Consider the following 21,878-nt stretch of genomic DNA (forward strand, 5'->3'; position numbering starts at 1 on the left):
GGCGACACCCAGGTCGCTACCCCTGGCACGACTCGACCACACAGGCGGCTGAGGTGATGCGTGGCACCGAAGGAGTAGGCAGGACATAGTCAGGCTGGCCAGAGGTCAGGGCAGGCGGCACTGGAGCGTAGTCAGTAGGATAGCAGAAGGTCTATAGGCTGGCGGCTAGAAACACGGTTGGGTCACGGAATGCAAAGGTCTGGTACACGGCAAAGGAACACTAGGACTGCTTTCTCTAAGGCACAAGGCAAACAAAGATCGGGCAATGGTACTAGGGAGGTGCTACAACTTATAATAATGGTTCAGGTGTAACACTAATTACGGGTGCACTGGCTCTTTAAATCTCAAAGCTCTGGCGCGTGCATGCACTAGGAGGCGGGGGGCGCGCGTCAGAGCTGAGAGACAGAGGCCGGGGATGGAGGTGAGTGACGGGCTGGGACTCGCATGCGGGCGCGTCCCGCGATGCGAATCCCAGCCCCGCTGGGAGCAGGCATTCGGGGAGAGATGCGCTCACGGCCGGTATGTCCAGCCGGAGCGCTGTTTATAACAACCAGCTGGCATTTACAAAAATACAGATTTTTTTCTGTGTATTGTTGCGCATATTTCTGGCCTCATCAGTGCATACCGCATACGTACATCCAAGTAGTGTACCATTTTGTACCTGTTAATCTGTCAAGGGCCAACATACTGTGAAAGTCCAAACAATAGTATTCACCGGCTGGTGTTTTACAAAAATTACAGAGTTTTTAGGCTCATTGTAGCGCATTTTTCTGCTATCATCAGTGCATACCGCATACCTACATCTAAGTAGTGTACTATTTTGTACCTGTTAATCTGTCAAGGGCCTACATACTGTGAAAGTTCAAACAATAGTAATCACAGGCTGGTGTTTTACAAAAATACAGATTTTTTTCTGCGTATTGTAGCGCATATTTCTGCCCTCATCAGTGCATACCGCATACGTACATCCAAGTAGTGTACCATTTTGTTCCTGTTAATCTGTCACGGGCCTACATACTGTGAAAGTCCAAACAATAGTACTCACTGGCTGGTGTTCTAGACAAATACTGTTTAAAGAGTAGTGTAGTGTATTGTAATACCCTCATATACGAACTAAGTATGTTAGGCAGAGAAGTGTCAGGATGTGCACAGAGGAGTGGCAGAGGCCTAAATACTTCAGGCAGAGTTGGCAGCAGACTAGGGACGAGTGGCAGCTGGAGTCGCAGCAAGAGGCCTGAGCTCCCGTTATCAGCCAGCGGTCGTGTCTCAACCAGCAACCACTCTGCCGTCGTCGATTGGTTAACACGGTCATCCACTTCATCACAAGTGACATCTGACACCCCCAGTCAACAGTCGGTGGGTTCCTCAGACACAACGCTCAGTTGGCATGGCCCGGGAGCTGTCCCTGTCCTCCCATTGCCTTTGTCCTATGCTGTTCCCACTCCTAAAGAAGTATCTTATGCTGTGGGTTCAGCTCCACTATTTACTGAGGACGATCTAATAGAGGACAGTCAGCAGCTACTGCCCAGCCAAGAAGGGGAGGAGACATGCGCCGCTTGCTCCACTAGGCGGCCAAGTAGTGATGCGGAGAGTGACGTGGGTTGCGGTGTTGCAAGGGTTCAGGGTCCTGAAGCAGACACTGTTGGGGAACCTGAGGAGGACATCAGTGACGTGCACACACCTGTTGATGATGATGAAGATGATCGCAATTGGGAGCCGGGTGCAGAAGGGGCTTCATCATCATCAGGAGAAGAGAGTTGCAGGTTGCCCTTGAGGCAGCAAGGCAGTAGCACGGTTGGCAGTCAGCATGGTGGCAGGAGTGGAAATTCTGGAGCCAAACGTGCCCGGGGGACACCACCTGCTTCGCGGCAGCCTACCTTTCTGGGAGGTAGTGGAACAGGGGTTCCTGGAGACGGCGCCAGTAGCACTCAATTAGTGCGGACTGTAGGTGGGAAAATCAGCTACTCGGCGGTGTGGCAGTTTTTCATGAGGTATCCGGAGGTGGTTCACGTAGCCACATGCAAGAGATGTCGGCAGAAGGTGAAGCGTGGCCAGAGTCCCAATGTTGGCACCACGGCCCTGCGTCAACACATGCTTCGCCGCCATAAAGTGGCCTGGGAGAACCATGGCTCCGATGTAGTGGTCCAGCCTGCTGCATCACCCAGTGGCCAGTCGCTCCCTCCTTCACCCAGCCAAGGCTCCACCACCTCAGCCGAAGGGAGGTGTGTGTTAAACCCTCCTTCTGTCGCTCCAGATGCTCCTGCTTCTCCCGCTTTTAGTCAGCCATTCCGCCAACAATCCATCGGCAAATCCATGTCCAAAAGACAACAGTATGCGCCCACTCATCCAACGGCACAGAAGTTGAATGTGCTCCTGTCCAAGTTGCTGGAGCTGCAGTCCTTCCTTTTTCAAGTGGTGGACTCTGCACCCATCAGAGAATTGATGGCTTGTGTCGAGCCGAGGTGGAGAGTCCCAAGCAGTCATTTGTTTGTGAATAAGGCAGTACCAGCCCTGCATAAGTTTGTACAAGAGAAGGTGGGCCAGTCCTTGATCCTGTTGGTGTGTTCAAAAGTGCACGGCAGCGCCGACGTGTGGAGCTGTAACTACGGGCAGGGACAATACTTGTCTTTTACGGCCCACTGGGTAAATGTGGTACCTGCACAGCCACAACAGCAACTTGGACAGGTCACACCGCTTCCTTCTCTACGCTCTCGCTCTCAGGCAGTTGGTCCTGTGACAGTGTGCGACTCCACCTCCACATCCTCCACTGTGTCCTAAGCCTCCACTGCCCGGACAAGTCTCAGTGGCCCTTCAGCATACCATGTGTGCAGGGCACTGTTGTGTCACGCTATTCTTCACATGGTTTGCCTTGGCGAAAAGTCTTGGAAACAATGGCCGGTCAAGGCAATGGAGACGTTGTGCCTACATCTCACGGCCACATGAGCCCTGTGGGGGCTTGTTAAATTTGGTCCTTTGTACCCACACGCTGGGGTCCGGGACACTCAAACTTTGATTTCAATTTCAAATAAAAAAAATCTGACATTTCAATGGTCTCCTCATGCATCAGCCAACTCCAGGCTGTGTCATTCAGGCAATATATGGTTTACTGATGCCGCTGATGGGCCTGGGTCTGGGAATTTCACATTTTCTCATAGGTAGCACCCGCTATCCAAAATCTTCTTCAAAAATGTCTAAATTCATCTTTTAATCTTAGGGATTTTGAAGGCCTAGTGCCTACTCATGCTGCCAACACCTCCACGCTGTGTCATTCAGCCACTATATGGTCTCCTCATGCTGTGCCATCGCCTCCACACTGTGTCATTCAGCCTATATAGGGTGTCCTCATGCTTCAGCCTCATCCAAACTGTGTTATTCAGCCACTTTATGGTGTCCTCATGCTGCCAACACCTCCATGCTGTGCCATTCAGCCACTATATGGTCTCTTCATGCAGCCAACACCTCCACACTGTGTCATTCAGCCACTATATGGTCTCCTCACACTGATGCCACCACCAGGCTCTGTCATTGTGCTGCTGTGCGGCAGTGATTCTAAAAGCGATGCCGATAATCTGCATGTCATTCTGAATTATTATATACAGTATTATTATACTACCCCAGCACACACCATATGTGTTTTGTTTTAGAACACAGTAAAGTGTTCTATACCCATATTGAGGTTGTCTGTAGGCTAGAAATAGTCTTTTTTAATATAGATTTGCCGCGAAAAAATTGAATCAAAACTAACTTTCTGGAAAATTCTGCAAATCGGCCAAATCAAATTTTTCAAACGTTTGCTCATCTCTAATACCAGGTATAGCCAATACAAACAGGCTCAGAGTGTCAAATTGGGCTCCTAAGCCTAGGCTTTAACAGGCTGAAGTTATTTAGTCTGGGGAGGGATAATAACAACAGTCCTTGTCCAACCTGGTAATGTCAGGCTGTTGCTGCTTGGTTAATATCTGGCTGAAAAGCCCTGGAATAGTAATGGTTTATAAGTGATACGCCTGTAAAGTCATAAAGAAAAATGCATGGCAAACATGGCAAATAAAATTTTATGTGGATGAATGTAAGGTTATGCACTTGGACCATAAAAACAAATAGTACAATTATGTCCTAAATAATAAGACATTAGGTAAAACTTCTACTGAAAAGGACTAGGGGGTACTAATGGACAGCAAACTCGACTTTAGTGATCAGTGCCAGGCAACTGCTGCCAAGGCTAACAAAGTCACGGGATGTATCAAGAGAGGCATAAAGGCATGTGACATAGTTATGCCTCATATGACCACATATGAAGTATTGTGTTAAATTTTAGGCTTCTGTTTATAAGAAGGACTTCAAGGGGGGTTTGGAAGTTTTTCTGGAAAAAATATAAATACAAAAAGAAAGAGAAGCGCTCCATAGTGCATTAACCGGGCAAGTGGAATTTCACAGTAGTTTACTGGAAGCGCTTACCCGGTAAGTTGTGCTAGTGTACCAGGCACAACACTGTTGAGAGTTTCCAAAATGCAGCCAGTCCCGCCACCACAAAGGTGTAATGGTAACAGCAACCTCCAAATACTCCCAAGGGACTTCAATAGGCGCAGAAAGGATGAGGAGTTATAGATGTATAAGCGATATCATTTATTTGCAGAACAACGCGTTTCGATGGGCGTCTTTCTCAAGTTCATAGCAAATGTTAACAAAGGAACATATTTATACAAAAAACTGACAAAAAGGTAATTAACTCACAATGGGCGGTTACTCCGTCTGTGCCAAACCGGATGTGATAATCAGAATCACGGCGCACAGACGGAAGTAATAAGACGGACTCCATACGGACAACATAGGGTAAGTGTATATAAAAATATAAATATACATATAAAAATAGAAAAATACATAAATCAATTACTGTAAAAATCTAGCAGCAACAAGGTATACTGGTCAAATTAGTATTATGTGATGTTTTCAATTGTCTCATTCAACCCAACAGGATGGAGACATTTAAGTTTGAAGATCCAGTAGGACTCTTTATGGATCAGTTTTCAAAAACGATCTCGTTGGTCTATAGAAATAACATCAATAATAGTGAGTTTCAATAAATCAGGGTTGCTATTATGTTTGTGTGAAAAGTGACGTGACACACTATGCAAGAGGAAATTTTTCCTAATGTTGAACCGGTGTGCGTTCATGCGGCCCACATACTGTAGTTCACAAGGACATTCTAACAGATAAACTGCATAGTTGGTATCACAGTTATAATTCTGTCTGATATGGAATAATTCATTTGTAATATTAGATTTAAAAGTAATACAATTTTCTTGCATGATTATGCAACACAAACATCTTTTTTTCTTGCAACTAGTGGACCCTGGTTTCTGTATTTGTGTCTGTTGTTTTGCTATAGTCTTATCTCTATTTGCTAGGGGCCAGATAATTATGCAGAGACATTGGTTTTCGAAATGTAATACGGGGTTGGTCCGGTACCAGATCTTTTAAAATAGGATCACTTTTTACAATAGGCCAGTGTTTAATAAGAGTTTTCCTTATTGTGTCAGAAGCACAGTTAAAAGTAGTTAAAAAATTATGTTTGATCGTGTTTTCAATTGGTTCAACTAAATCTTCGTTTTTACCCTTTGATTCTATAACTACTTTTAACTGTGCTTCTGACACAATAAGGAAAACTCTTATTAAACACTGGCCTATTGTAAAAAGTGATCCTATTTTAAAAGATCAGGTACCGGACCAACCCCGTATTACATTTCGAAAAGCAATGTCTCTGCATAATTATCTGGCCCCTAGCAAATATAGAGATAAGACTATAGCAAAACAACAGACACAAATACAGAAACCAGGGTCCACTAGTTGCAAGAAAAAAAGATGTTTGTGTTGCATAATCATGCAAGAAAATTGTATTACTTTTAAATCTAATATTACAAATGAATTATTCCATATCAGACAGAATTATAACTGTGATACCAACTATGCAGTTTATCTGTTAGAATGTCCTTGTGGACTACAGTATGTGGGCCGCACTGTTCAGACGGTGCGGTCCCGCATGAACGCACACCGGTTCAACATTAGGTAAAATTTCCTCTTGCATAGTGTGTCACGTCACTTTTCACACAAACATAATAGCAACCCTGATTTATTGAAACTCACTATTATTGATGTTATTTCTATAGACCAACGAGATCGTTTTCGAAAACTGATCCATAAAGAGTCCTACTGGATCTTCAAACTTAAATGTCTCCATCCTGATGGGTTGAATGAGACAATTGAAAACATCACATAATACTAATTTGACCAGTATACCTTGTTGCTGCTAGATTTTTACAGTAATTGAATTATTTCCGTCTATGCGCTGTGATTCTGATTATCACATCCGGTTTGGCACAGACGGAGTAACCGCCCATTGTGAGTTAATTACCTTTTTGTCTGTTTTTTGTATAAATATGTTCCTTTGTTAACATTTGCTATGAACTTGAGAAAGACGCCCGCCCTGGCGTCGAAACGCGTTGTTCTGCAAATAAATGATATCGCTTATACATCTATAACTCCTCATCCTTTCTGCACCTATTGAAGTCCCTTGGGAGTATTTGGAGGTTGCTGGAAAAAATATAAAGTATTACAGGTTATGGATACTGGATTTATGGGGATAGAACGTTGATCCAGGGATTTATTCTGATCGCCATAGTGGAGTCAGGAAGGAATTTCCTGGGGCAATTGGCATCATGTTTACGAGACGGGATTTTGCCTTCCTCTGGATCAACACAGAAGGGTTTAAAGTTTAACTCTATGGACTCTTGTTCTTTTTTTTCAACCTTCGTTACTATGTTGTTAAAACACACACAAAAAAAACGCAGCTCGTCGACGTAATTCACCTAAGCCAACATAGTCCTCCACATTCATGTTTCTGAAACGGGAAAGATAGAAAAACACCAAAAATTGGTAAGCACATTTTTGGGTGTTCTCCCCCTTGAGAGCCTAACTTACATCTTCCTGGGTAGCTCTGCCTCTAGTGACAGAGCAGGAAAGGAGGTTGATAAGTGGAATTCTGACAACAGTATACAGCCATCTATATAGATGGCTGTATATCCCTAATTAATTAACTAGCACTGCTCAGGGCGTACTTGCCTCTGCTACATTAACGTAGCAGAGCGCAGTCATCTCTGCTACATTAACGTAGCAGAGCACAATTGCCTCCGCTCCACTGACAAAGCAGATTGCAGCCATTTCTCCAACAATAACTAGCAGAGAGCAGTCATCTAGTTGCAGAGCACACTCACCTCTGCTACATTATTGTGGCAGAGTGCAATTGGCTCTGCTACATTAACATACTGTTGTAAAACTACAGCTCCCATCCTGCCTGGACAGCCTTTTGCTGTCAGGCATGCTGTAGATTGTAGTCCCTTCACTGTAAAACTAAGCTACACTAACTATGCTACACTTTTGTAAAACTACACTGCCCCTACACTACGCTAACTGCACTTGTCTCCTGTTAAAAAAAAAAAGCTACACTAACTACGCTACATCCTACACTATGCTTCCAAAACTACCCTCCATCTGCCTGTAAAACTAAGCTTACTATGCTAACTAACCTACACTTTTGTTAAAGTACAGTGGTCCCTCAACATACGATGGTAATTCATTCCAAATGAACCATCGTTTGTTGAAACTAGAGGTGCACCGAAATGGAAATTTCGGAACCGAAACGAAACCGAAATAGAAAAAAAATGTCCGGCCGAAACCGATACCGAAACCGAAAATTACTTCTCCCCGTCTTCTGGTAAAATGCAGCGCTCCGCTCATTAGATTAGATTCCCCCACATTAGATTGCCAGCTCCCCCACATTAGGTCGGGAGTTCCCCCACATTAATAGGCAGCTCCCCCACAATAGTAGGCAGCTCCCCCACAATAGTAGGCAGCTCCCCCAAAATAGTAGGCAGCTCCCCCACATTAGGTCAGCAGCTCCCCCACAATAGTAGGCAGGTTCCCCACAATAGTAGGCAGTTCCCCCACAATAGTAGGCAGCTCCCCCCAACAATATTAGGCAGCTCCCCCCACATTTGTAGGCAGCTCCCCCCCACATTAGGTCAGCAGTTCCCCCACAATAGTAGGCAGGTTCCCCACAATAGTAGGCAGTTCCCCCACAATATTAGGCAGCTCCCCACAACAAAATTGGGCAGCTCCCCCCACATTTGTAGGCAGCTCCCCCCCCCAACAATATTAGGCAGCCCCCCCCCCCCAACAATATTAGGCAGCTCCACCCACAATATTAGGCAGATCCCCCCAACAATATTAGGCAGCTCCCCCCACATTTGTAGGCAGCTCCCCCCCCAACAATATTAGGCAGCTCCCCCCCACATTTGTAGGCAGCTGCCCCCCCCACAATATTAGGCAGCTCCCCCCCACAATATTAGGCAGCTCCCCCCACATTTGTAGGCAGCTCCCCCCCACATTAGGTCAGCAGTTCCCCCACAATAGTAGGCAGCTTCCCCCCACCCCACAGACATACAGCTTCCAGCCATTTACAGTGTATGGCTGGAGGCTGTATGTCTGTACTGCTGCCCCCACAGTGTTCCGGTCACCGCTCCTCCGGCCAGGGGTCACATCTACTGCTATGGCCTATGGACCATAGCAGTAGGTGTCAGGACCGGAGGAGCGGTGACCGGATCACTGAAGAAGATGACGCAGTCACTTACCAGGCCCCAGCCGGCGTGCGTTCTCCTGCGACGATCCTGCGGTCCTCCTGCGTCTCTATGGTTGTACGCATGGGACGTCAGTGACGTCCCGTGCGTACGACCATAGAGGCGGAGAAGCGAAGGACCGAAGGAGGACACGCGCCGCCGGGGAATGGTGAGTGACCGGCGGACATCCTTATGTCCCAAAAAGATTTTTCGGGACACAGGGATGTCCGGGATAGGAATACTTCTTTTTATGTGCCCGGGCCGGCTCCCGTGTGTGGCTGCAGGCGGGGGCCGACCAGAGCATATAAAAACTAATACTGTATACTAAAAACCAGGGGGCCTCCAGCTGTTGTGAAACTACAACTCCCAGCATGCCCCGACAGACTTTGCCGGTCCGGGCATGCTGGGAGTTGTAGTTTCACAACAGCTGGAGGCCCCCTGGTTTTTAGTATACAGTATTAGGTTTTATATGCTCTGGTCGGCCCCCGCCTGCAGCCACACACGGGAGCCGGCCCGGGCACATAAAAAGAAGTATTCCTATCCCGGAGAGCGCGCCCCCCCCCCAGATGTTGCGCCCGGCACCCCCTCTGCCACTGGCAGTGTTTGCAACTTGTGCTGTGGGCGGGCAGGGGAGGTGGGTCATTATTGGCACATTTTTTGTTGTTTCGGCATTTCCCCGAAACAGCTATTTTCGGCCGATATGTATCGGCCGCCGATATATCGGTGCATCCCTAGTTGAAACCATTGTATGTTGAAGGATCCGTGCAATGTTAAATATAGGAGGTTATACTCACCTGTCCCAGCCGCTCTGGACCGTCCCCGCTGCCCTGGATGTCGCCGTCCATCGATGTTCGCCGCGTCCCCGGGGTGTCCCCATCCGCTCCAGACTGTCTCCGCTGCCCGGGATCATCGTTCCTTATCCCCGTCATCACGTCGCTACGCATGCCACTCCTATTGGATGATGAGACGGCGTGCTCGGCGACATGAAGACGACGATGGAGAGCTACAGCGATGCAGGGGATCCCGAAGAGGACGGTCCGAAGCGCCGGGGACATGTAAGTGATCGTCACCAGACCACACATGGCATCTTAAACGGCTATCCAGCGGCAGCTGAAGCAGTCTGCGCTGCCGGATAGCCGACATACAAAAGCCTGGCGATGGCCCCGACATACAAAAGCCTCTGAGAGGCCATTGTATGTTGAAATTATCGTATGTCGGGGCCATCGTAGGTCGGGGGGGGTCACTGTATACTAACTGTACGCTCTGTAAGCTAACTACACTTGTCTCCCTCCCGGCCTGCTACACTACACTAACTATGCTCCCTCTATGCTACACTGCTACTTGAATTGGGCCGAGAAGGTATGTGAGAGGTGTGTGCGGCCCAGCCAATCAGGGAGCAGCCGGGGAGGAGTTGCGAGTTCCATAATAAACTCTGCATGTGCTCACAGTTTACTACGGACTTGTAGTAAACTTTATGACACTGGTCTACGGACTCTGTGCAGCCCAAACAGCTAAAAGACTACATGCTATTGTCAAGATTCCAATTTTTCCAAATTCCAGTCTCTCGGTTACTCAAAAATGTGTTCCCCCCCCCCCCCAAAGTTTCTATTGATCTATGCTAAGTTTGCTCAAATGACAGTGCCTATTTAAAGTAATCACTGTAGACCAGTGATTCCAAACCAGTATGCCTCTTGCTGTCGCAAATATTACAACTTCCAGCATGCCTTTGGCTGTCCAGGCATGCTGGGAGTTGTAGTTTTTAACAGCTGTCTAGAAAACACTGCAATAGATTGGTTCAGAGTCAAGAAAATCTTTACATCAAACGCCACCTTGATAAATTTGTCATATGTATGCAAGCCATGAGCAGTGCTTATCTGTTATAAGAACATATGATCGATTCCTGTTCAAAATCAAGAATATATCGTCTTCCTAGCCAGGTAGCGTTGCCAGGTCACATAATAATCTGTTCTAATGCTATAGCTGATCAGTGTATATATTGTCTAAGCATATCAAAAAAGGTACATATGCATATAATATTACTTACCTTGTGGCCCATCAAACTTAGCCTTCTTCACTATAAAAAGAGAAAATGCAAATCAGATATAATAATCTATGTAGTAAGACAAAAATATAACAATTTGAAAACTATAATATTGTAAGGGGTTCTGACTGGGTCAGAATGAAGCGAAGAGACATAAGTCTTCATTGTGACTCTGGCAGCCATGTTTAAAGGGATACTCCACGCTGTGGAGGTCGTCCACGCCCCCTCGTGATGTCACGGCCGTGCCTCCTCCATGCAAGTCAATGGGAGGGGGTGTGATGCCCATAGACTTGCATTGAGGGGGCGTGGTCGTGACATCTCGAGGGGGCATGACCGACCCCTGCAGCGAGAAAACAGCGCTCGGAACATTTAGTTCCAAACGCTGGCCAGTGGAGTACCCCTATAAGCAGATGTATGCAAAAAATAACTTTAAATACTGAAATAATAAATGTTATTTAATTGAATATTAAGACAACATAGTTACCAACATTGCAGTATTCAACATATGCAGTTCTGGACGATTGCCTTAGGGCAACGGGCTCTACGGACCCAAATCACACATGTACGTACTCAGTAGATGATGGCGTTCTTACTGCAGACAGGTTAATAAAGCATAATGTCCATACTAATGTTCCAATGTATTATCTTTCATATGTTTATTTAAACAATCTTCACGGTATTTTCATATATGCATGTATTCAGACAAGTAAGTGCCAATATTCACTGTGCACGATGTAAAACAGCATACCTCGGTCAGGTGGAGAGAGACACGAGTACAAACCTGCCACGCTACATTTCAGGGGCACGCCCCCTTAGTCATGCGCACAGGTTTGATTCGGAAGTGGGTTAAAGAATGGTAGCGGCTGGACACAGGTGAGTAGTTAACTCTTTCAGACAAGCGCATATCACAATTCTTTATAGATCAACCAGGATACACTAGCATGCTCAAATCCACTATTACAAATAGACCTTGAAGTTACAGTTCTCATTCAGCCCTTACGGTTCCAAAGATTCGAATTCTACAATCCAAAATGTTTCCCTCTTCAGTATATTCTTTTTATTCACATCCACATTACTGTTCACCTTTACTCCCTCTATGACTTGCCATCTTAGATCATACGCAGCATGTCCTCGTTCTTTAAAATGCCTGGCCACAGTTGTCTCTCCGTATTGCGGTACCGCACATGCAACAGATTCTTCATGTGTGTATAACGCCTTATTGGAGACTTATGTTCACCAACTCTAGTTTTAATCATCTGTGCGGTCTGTCCAACATAAACAAAACAGCACGGACATTTAAGAAGATAGATCACATTAGTACTGGTGCATGTGTGATAACCTCTAATAGGGATTTTGTGACCCTTAGTGGGATGTAAAATGTCACCACCTTTTATAATACCATTGCACTGTGTACAAGAAAGACATGAAAAAGTAAAATTTTTTCTCGCTGCCATAAATGTTTATCTGTCCTTACATTTTTTTCATAATGTCACTAGTAATCAGTTTATCTCCTATCATTTCCCCTTTTTTGTACGTAAACACAGGGGGATCTTTGAACAACAATCCATACTTCTTATCTGTAGATAGCAATTTCCAGTACTTTCTAATAGTATGTTGGATGATAGACGAGCGTTTGTCTTGTCTTTTTTGTTTTGTTTTTTATATACTCCCTAACATTATTTGAAATTCGCCTAGCCCTCACAAATTGGCTTTTGGGGAGTCCATTGAAAACAGTAGGGGCATGATAACTGTGTCTGTGTATATAAAGTGGGTGTGTATATATAGTGAGTATTTAAAAAAGAAAACTAAAATAGTGGAGAAATTTGTATCAAAAGGGTACAATAAAAAAATGGTAGAAAAGATAGGGACGGAAGTCAGAGAAACTAGTAGAGATGCTTTAAGAAAGACTAGAAGCAGTTGTATCACTAAAAAGAAAAAAGTGAATGCGTCATGTATGGCTCCTTTCACACTATGAGCATTCATCCGTTATTAAATGTCCGTTATCTGTGTAAAAACGGACGTTTAATAACGGATGAAATAACGGGTGCTAACAGCTGAATAACTATTAATCCCTTAAGACCCGTTATCCCTCATGTATGGCCGAACACCTCTGCCTACAGACTCCCACAGCCTGGACTACTACTACTCCCATCATGAAACAGACTTGTTTCCATGATGGGAGTAGTAATTCCCTGGCTGCGGGAGTCTGCAGACAGCTGGGGAGGCTACATTAGTGTTTGTACTACAACCCCCAACATGGAACAGAGTCTGTTCCATGATGGCGGTTGTAGTACAGTCGCTGAGGGATTTATTGCACTGGGTTTCACTTCTGAGACCCGATGCGCTCTGAAGTTATTAAGCAGGGGGGCGGGCGGAAAGCTCCGCAACCCTGCGATGTATCAGTGTGTTTAACTTAAATTTTTGAATCCCCCGCGGGGAGCCCTGAATGGCTGGTACCAAGGAGCCAATCAGGGCTCTCAGCAGGAGGTTTAAAAATGAACTTTGGGAGTAGCAGGGGCAAAAGAGCACTGTGGGTAGCAAGATATATAGCGCTGCAGAGGGGGGGGGGCAGACATTTAGCCTATATATCTAGCCCCCCAGCAGCGCATTAGATATGACTCCCGCCTGCACATTAAATATATACCCCCACGCGGGCGCATTAAATATATACCCCCGCAGCGCATGTATATCTGCCCTCGCAGTGCAGCGCTTCTATATACCTATGCCACTGCAGCGCTATATGTGAAAAGCATTCTATCAGCAGCAAATACTTTTCATACATAGCGCAGTGCCGACATATGTATATAGAAGCGCTGTGGGGGGGGGCAGATAACGCTATATGTATGCCCCCCCAGCTCTTCTATATACATATACCACTGCTGCCATATGAATGAAAAGTATTTCTATAAGGAGCGCATAGTGCCGGCTCCCGGCTCTATGTGCTGCTAATAGAAATACTTTTCATTCATATGGCGGCAGAGGGATATATATATATATATATATATATATATATATATATATATATATATATATATATATAAGAGCTGGGGGGGAGCAGACATACAGTGTTATCTGCCCCCCACAGCTCTTCTATATACATATACCCCTGCTGCCATTTGAATGAAAAGTATTTCTATTAGCAGCACATAGAGCCGGGAGCCGGCACTATGCGCTCCTTATAGAAATACTTTTCATTCAAATGGCAGCAGTGGTATATGCATATAGAAGAGCTGGGGGGCAGAAATATAGTGTTATCTGCCCCCCCCATAGCGCTTCTATATACATATGCGGGCACTGCGCTATGTATGAAAAGTATTTCTATCAGCAGCATTGGGCAGCATCGGTAGAATGCTTTTCACATATAGCGCTGCAGTGGCATAGGTATATAGAAGCGCTGTGCTGAGAGGGCACATATACATGCACTGCGGGGGTATATATTTAATGCACCGGTGGGGGGTATATATTTAATACGCCGGCGGGGGTCATATCTAATGCGCTGCTGGGGGGCTAGATATATAGGCTATATGTTTGCCCCCCCCCCCCCTCTGCAGCGCTATATATCTTGCCCCCCAGAGTGCTCTTTGGCCCCTCCTGCTGAGAGCCCTGATTGGCTCCTCAGTACCGGTCATTCAGGGCTCCCCGCAGAGCCTGTTCCATGATGGGAGTAGTAGTCCCTCAGTACTGCAGGAGTCTGCTGATGTCACCTCTTCTGAGCATGCGCAGAAGTAATAACGGATATAATAAACTGTGTGCAAACGGATGACATAAAGGCTCATCCGTCAGTCATAGACTTCAATGTTAAAAATAACGTCTGTTAAGTTACCCGTTTCTTGTGACGGAAGAAAAATTAGTGCATGTGCCGTTATTTCTTCCATCACAACTAACCGTCGTTATTCATGACTGACTATAACGGGTCATAACGGATAATCAAAAAATCCCATAGACTTTAATGGGATTATTCAACGGCCATTTAACAGGGCTTTTCTAACGGACGTTTGTAACAGATGAATTTTTATAGTGTGAAAGCAGCCTATGTTGGTAGATATAACAAAAGCTCGTCTATCATCCAACATACTATTAGAAAGTACTGGAAATTGCTATCTACCAATAAAAAGTATGGATCCTTGTTCAAAGATCCCCCTGAGTTTACATTCAAAAAAATTTAAAAGATAGGAGATAAACTGATTCCGAGTGACATTATGAAAAAATGTAAGGACAAACAAACATTTATGGCAGCGAGAAAAAATTTTACTTTTTCATGTCTCTCTTGTACACAGTGCAATGGTATTATAAAAGTTGGTGACATTTTACATCCCACGTGCGTTCACACGTAGTAAATCCAGAGTAATTCACACCGAAAAATTTACGGGCAGAAAAAATTATTTTATTTTCGCGTGAAATTCGCACGCAATTTGTGCGGAATTGCGCATGGGAATTGGGGGAGAAAGAAGTGAAGGGTTTTTCAGCCAATTCCGCGCAAATCCCGCATGAAAACGATGTCGGGCGGAATTTTTTTTTTACCATTGACTTCTATTGATTTCTGCTAGCGGATTCCGCTTGAAGAATGGACATGCTCATTCTTCAAGCGGAATGGAATTCTGCATCGGAATTCCACTAGCAAAATGTCCGCAGTGTGAACAGGACAGCAGAAAAAACATTAAAGTCAATGGGCAGAGGAGATATGAATTAATTTGGAGCGGAGAATTCAAAAGGAATTACTCGAGTAATTCCTCTTGAATACTACGCACCAGTACTAATGTGATTTAGTTTATTAAATGTCCGTGCTGTTTTGTTTATGTTGGACAGACCGCACCGATGATTAAAACTAGAGTTGGTGAACATAAGTCTCCAAAAAGGCGTTATACACATGAAGAATCTGTTGCATATGCGGTACCGCAATACGGAGAGACAACTGTGGCCAGGCATTTTAAACGACATGGACACGTAGCGTCCGATCTAAGATGGCAAGTCATAGAGGGAGTAAAGGTGAACAGTAATGTGGATATGAATAAAAAGAATATACTGAAGAGGGAAACATTTTGGATTGTAGAATTCGAATCTTTGGAACTGAAAGGGCTGAATGAGAACTGTAACTTCAAGGTCTATTTGTAATAGTGGATTTGAGCATGCTAGTGTATCCTGGTTGATCTATTAAGAATTGTGATTTGCACTTGTCTGAAAGAGTTAACTACTCACCTGTGTCCAGCCGCTACCATTCTTAAACCCACTTCCGAATCAAACCTGTGCGCATGACTAAGGGGGCGTGCCCCTGAAATGTAGCGCGGCAGGTTTGTACTCGTGTCTCTCTCCACCTGACCGAGGTATGCTGTTTTACATCTTGCACAGTGAATATCGGCACTTACTTGTCTGAATACATGCATATATGAAAATACCGTGAAGATTGTTTAACCCCTTAAGGACGGAGCCCATTTTCACCTCTAGGACGAAGCCCTTTTTTGCAAATCTGACCACTGTCACTTTAAACATTAATAACTCTGGAATGCTTTTAGTTATCATTCTGATTCTGAGATTGTTTTTTCGTGACATATTCTACTTTAAAATTTTATGGTAACTTGCATCCTTTCTTGGTGAAAAATCCAAAAATTTGATGAAAAAAATTAAAATTTTGCATTTTTCTAACTTTGAAGCTCTCTGCTTGTAAGGAAAATGGATATTCCAAATAAATTTTTTTGGGGATTCACATATACAATATGTCTACTTTATGTTTGCATCATAAAATTGACGAGTTTTTACTTTTGGAAGACACCAGAGGGCTTCAAAGTTCAGCAGCAATTTTCCAATTTTTCACAATATTTTCAAACTAGCAATTTTTCAGGGACCAGTTCAGGTTTGAAGTGGATTTGAAGGGTCTTCATATTAGAAATACCCCATAAATGACCCCATTATAAAAACTGCACCCCCCAAAGTATTCAAAATGACATTCAGTAAATGTTTTAACCCTTTAGGTGTTTCACAGGAAAAGCAGCAAAGTGAAGGAGAAAATTCAAAATCTTCATTTTTTACACTCGCATGTTCTTGTAGACCAAATTTTTGAATTTTTACAAGGGGTAAAAGGAGAAAATGTATACCTATATTTGTAGCCCAATTTCTCTCGAGTAAGCACATACCTCATATGTCTATGTAAATTGTTCGGCGGGCGCAGTAGAGGGCTCAGAAGCGAAGGAGCGACAAGGGAATTTTAGAGAGTACGTTTTTCTGAAATGGTTTTTGGGGGGCATGTCGCATTTAGGAAGCCCCTATGGTGCCAGAACAGCAAAAAAAAAAAACACATGGCATACCATTTTGGAAACTAGACCCCTTGAGGAACATAACAAGGAATAAAGTGAGCCTTAATGCCCCACAGGTGTTTCACGACTTTTGCATATGTAAAAAAAAAAAATATTATTTTCACTAAAATGTGGGTTTCCCCCCAAATTTCACATTTTTGCAAGGGTTAATAGCAGAAAATACCCCCCAAAATTTTTAACCCCATCTCTTCTGAGTATGGAGGTACCCCATAAGTGGACCTGAAGTGCACTGCGGGCAAACTACAATGCTCAGAAGAGAAGGCGTCATATTTGGCTTTTTGAGAGCAAATTTTTTTGCATTTAGGAAGCCCCTATGGTGCCAGAACAGCAAAATAACCCCCACATGGCATACCATTTTGGAAACTAGACCCCTTGAGGAACATAACAAGGGGTACAGTGAGCATTTACCCCCCAATGGTGTCTGACAGATCTTTGGAACAGTGGGCTGTGCAAAATTTTTCATTTTCACGGACCACTGTTCCAAAGATCCGTCAGACACCTGTGGGGTGTAAATTCTCACTGCACCCCTTATTACATTCCGTGAGGGGTGTAGTTTCCAAAATGGGGTCACATGTGGGTGTGTTTTTTTTTTTGCGTTTGTCAGAACCGCTGTAACAATCAGCCACCCCTGTGCAAATCACCTCAAATGTACATGGCGCACTCTCCCTTCTGGGCCTTGTTGTGCGCCCCCAGAGCACTTTACGCCCACATATGGGGTATCTCCGTACTCGGGAGAAATTGCGTTACAAATTTTGGGGGGCGTTTTTCCCTTTTACCTCTTGTGAAAATGAAAAGTATAGGGCAACACCAGCATGTTAGTGTAAAAATTATTTTTTTACACTAACATGCTGGTGTAGACCCCAACTGTTCCTTTTCATAAGGGGTAAAAGGAGAAAAAGCCCCCAAAATTTGTTAGGTAATTTCTCCCGAGTACGGCGATACCCCATATGTGACCCTATTCTGTTGCCTTGAAGTACAACAGGGCTCCAAAGTGAGAGCGCCATTCGCATTTGAGCCCTGAATTAGGGACTTGCATAGGGGTGGACATAGGGGTATTCTACGCCAGTGATTCCCAAACAGGGTGCCTCCAGCTATTGCTAAACTCCCAGCATGCTTGGACAGTCAATTGCTGTCCAGAAATGCTGGGAGTTTTTATTTTGCAACAGCTGGAGGCTCCATCTTAGAAACACTGCCGTACAATACGTTTTTCATTTTTATTGGGGAGGGGGGTGGTGGGGGGGCAGTGTACATGTGTATATGTAGTGTTTTACTCTTTATTTTATGTTAGTGTAGTGTGGTGTTTTTAGGTTACATTCACACTGGCGGCAGATTACACTGAGTCTCCCGCTAGGAGTTTGAGCTGCGGCGAAAAATTTCCCGCAGCTCAAATTTGTAGCGGGGAACTCACTGTAATCTGCCGCCAGTGTGAATGTAGCCTGTACATTCACAAGGGAGGGGGGTCAAAACTACAACTCCCAGCATGCACTGACAGACCATGCATGCTGGGAGTTGTAGTTTTGCAACAGCTGGAGGCACACTGGCTGGAAAACCTTGAGTTAGGTTCTATGACCTAACTCAGTATTTTCCAACCAGTGTGCCTCCAGCTGTTGCAAAACTACAACTCCCAGCATGTACTGATTGCGGAAGGGCATGCTGGGAGATGTAGTTATGCAATGGCTGGAGGCACGCAAGTACAACTCCCAGCATGCCAAGACAGCCTTATGCTGTTCCTGAATGCTGGAAGTTGTAGTTTTGCAAGATTTAGAGGGGTTCAAGTTGTAAATCACTGTCCAGTGGTCTCAAAACTGTGGCCCTCCAGATGTTGCAAAACTACAACTCTCAGCATGCCCAGACAGCAAACTGCTGTCTGGGCATGCTGAGAGTTGTAGTTTTGCAACATCTGGAGGGCTACAGTTTGAGACCACTTAGTGATCTACAACCTGAACCCCTCTAAATATTGCAAAACTACAAGTCCCAGCATGCCCACACAGCAAACAGCTGTCTGGGCATGCTGGGAGTTGTAGTTTTGCAACATCTGGAGGGTTTAGAGACCACTGTAAACTGTGACCCTCCGGATGTTGCTAGGCAACAACTCACCTAGCAGGACCCGGAAGTCTTGCTGCCGCTGCCGCCGCCGCACGTGGGGGAGGATCGCGAACGGGGATCCGGGATCCAGGTAGGGACCTTCGGCGCTGACCTTCCCTGGACGGTTCCCCCATTTTGCCAGGACACGATAGGTGGGCAAAGCGGGGGAACCGAACTTTAACCCCCCTTCCCCCGGTCTGCTATCGGTCGGTCGCTCGGCCGACCAATAGCAGGGATAGGAGGGGTGGCACCCCTGCCACCAAACTCCTATCCCTTTAGGGGGATCGAGGGTGTCTCGGACACCCCCGATCCCTCTTATTTTCCGGGTCACCGGGTCACCAGTGACCCGTATGACCCGGAATCGCGCAGATCGCAGGTCTGACTTGACCTGCCATTTGCGCGCATCGCGGTCATGGGGGGGTCTCAGGACTCCCCTTAGCGATGTGCCGGGATGCCTGATGTTAGATAACAGCAGTCATCCCGGCCCGATCACCGCTACCGGCGCTCCCGGAACCCCTCGACGTACATGTATGTCACCGCGCGCCAAGTGACACTTCGCGGCGCCGTACATATACGTCGCTCGTCGTGAAGGGGTTAAATAAACATATGAAAGATAATGCATAGGAACATTAGTATGGACATTATGCTTTATTAAAGGGTATCTCTCATCAAAAAAACTTTTGATATATTATAGATTAATGTATGCAGAATAACTTTACAATTGCATGTTATTAAAAAATATGCTTCTTTCTATTTAATTTTCCACTTTGAAGAAATGACCACTAGGGGTCTCCCTACCAGTCATGGCAGCAAGCATTTCAGACTATGCTGGAATCCTAAACACTACGAGCTGCCAGTCTGCTTTGTTCACAAAGGAGAACACTCAGAGCTGCCAGCCTGCTTTGTTCACAGCCTGTTTGGCTGTGAACAAAGCAGGCTGGCAGCTCTGAGTGTTTAGGACTCCAGCATGAGTCAGAAATGCTTGCTGACAGGACTGATCGGGAAAAATACAATAGAAAGAAGCATATTTTTCATTAACATGCTATTGGAAAGTTATTCAACATTCATTAATCTAAAATATATCAAAAGTTTATTTGATGAGAGGTACCCTTTAACCTGTCTGCAGTAAGAACACCATCATCTACTGAGTACGTACATATTTAATTGAATATAAAATGGAGCATCACACCAACATATTTTTACACACAGCATATAATTAGATATACACAGTTTCAGGTACAACACATGTTATTCTATTATTTAATACAGTTCTAGAATTGCACAGTGTTGTTATTCCATTGTTCCTCATAGATGTTCCTTGCATTTTGTCAGTAATCACACCTAAAATATTAAGGCCTAGCAGTTGCATATTGTTAAGTATAACATAAGAGTAGCCATGTTTTGTGAATCTAGCTAGCTGAATAAAACTGTAAGACAATAACTAATTTCTCAAAAACAATTCTCCACAATATGAGGTTCTCAGAACACCATATCAGCTTTGTATGGGGTATCTCTATAGGATCCAGCTACAATGCCCTTCATAATGAGACATAAGCAATAAACAAAGGTGTTGTTACGAGGTCATAACTCTCCTTATTTTTCTTATATTTTTAGTACTGAATTTTTTAACCTCTTAATTACTGAATATGGTCCTGGGCATGATATGTGGAGTTATAGCGACACCTAGAAGGAATTATATTGTCACTGTCCCGGGGGGCTGCCTACGTCTCTATTGGTTAAGCGTTTCATTACCAGGAACATACATCATAAACAACCAGTGGTAATAAATATATCTACAAGCCACAGTATAGGGGCACATGGGAGATCAGAGGCCACCATGGAGTTATAGCCGGGTTGTCCCAGCGGCTATCAGCCACCAGGACCCGTGTCTAATGCCGGACATCACCGATCATGGTAACGCCTGGCATTAAGCCCTTAGATGCAGCAATCAAAGTTGACCGCCGTGTCTAAAGTGAAAGTAAAAGCTTCCCGGCTGCTCAGTCAGGCTGTTCAGGACCACCGCGATGAAATTGCTGCGTCCCAAACAGCTGAAGGACGGGGGCAGGTCCCTATCTGCCTCCTCTCTGTCCAATCATTGATCTGTTGCTCCATGCCTGCTCAGCAGGCTGGAGCAGCAGAGCGCCGATAACACTGATCAATGCTATGCAATCGCATAGCATTGAACAGTGTATGCAATCAGAAGATTGCATGTAATAGTCCCCTATGGGGACTGAATAATGGATTACAAAAAGTTTAAAAAAAAATTTAAATCACCCACTTTTCCCAAATTCTATATAAAAAATATGTAAATATAATACAAATAAACATATGAAGCATCGCCATATGCGTAAATGTCGGAAACATAAAAATATAACATTCATTAAACTGCACAGTCAATGGCGTATACGTAAAAAAAAACTTCCAAAATCCAAAGCTGCGTATTTTTGGACATTTTGTATGCCCTAAAAAAAATAATTGAAAGTGATCAAAAAGTCCCATCAAAACTAAAATGGTACTGATAAAAACTTCAGATTACGGCACAAAAAGTGAGCCCTCATACATCCCTGTATGCAGAAAAATAAAAGTAATAGGGGTTAGAAGATGACAATTATAAACATACTAAATTTGATGCATGTAGGTATCGTTTTTTATTAAGTAGTAAAATAAAATCTATAAAAATTAGGTATCCTTGTGAACTGTATGGACCTACAGAATAAAGATTAGGTGTCATTTTTATCGAAAAGTGCACATCGTAGAATGGGAAGCCCCCAAAAG

At 44.5% G+C, this 21,878-nt stretch overlaps 1 protein-coding gene across 16 annotated transcripts in view; it reads right to left on the reverse strand.

The window, feature by feature from the left end:
- UNC13A (unc-13 homolog A) overlaps nt 1-21,878 on the reverse strand; it is a 701,496-nt gene that overhangs the window by 651,035 nt on the left and 28,583 nt on the right. For all 16 annotated transcript variants that reach the window (XM_056572580.1, XM_056572660.1, XM_056572589.1 and 13 more), the window contains exon 2: nt 10,714-10,743. In XM_056572580.1, coding sequence (XP_056428555.1) covers nt 10,714-10,743 — 30 coding nt within the window. The remainder of the gene's footprint in view (nt 1-10,713; nt 10,744-21,878) is intronic.

This window comes from Hyla sarda, chromosome 1, assembly GCF_029499605.1.
Source record: "Hyla sarda isolate aHylSar1 chromosome 1, aHylSar1.hap1, whole genome shotgun sequence".
Classification (NCBI taxonomy): domain Eukaryota; kingdom Metazoa; phylum Chordata; class Amphibia; order Anura; family Hylidae; genus Hyla; species Hyla sarda.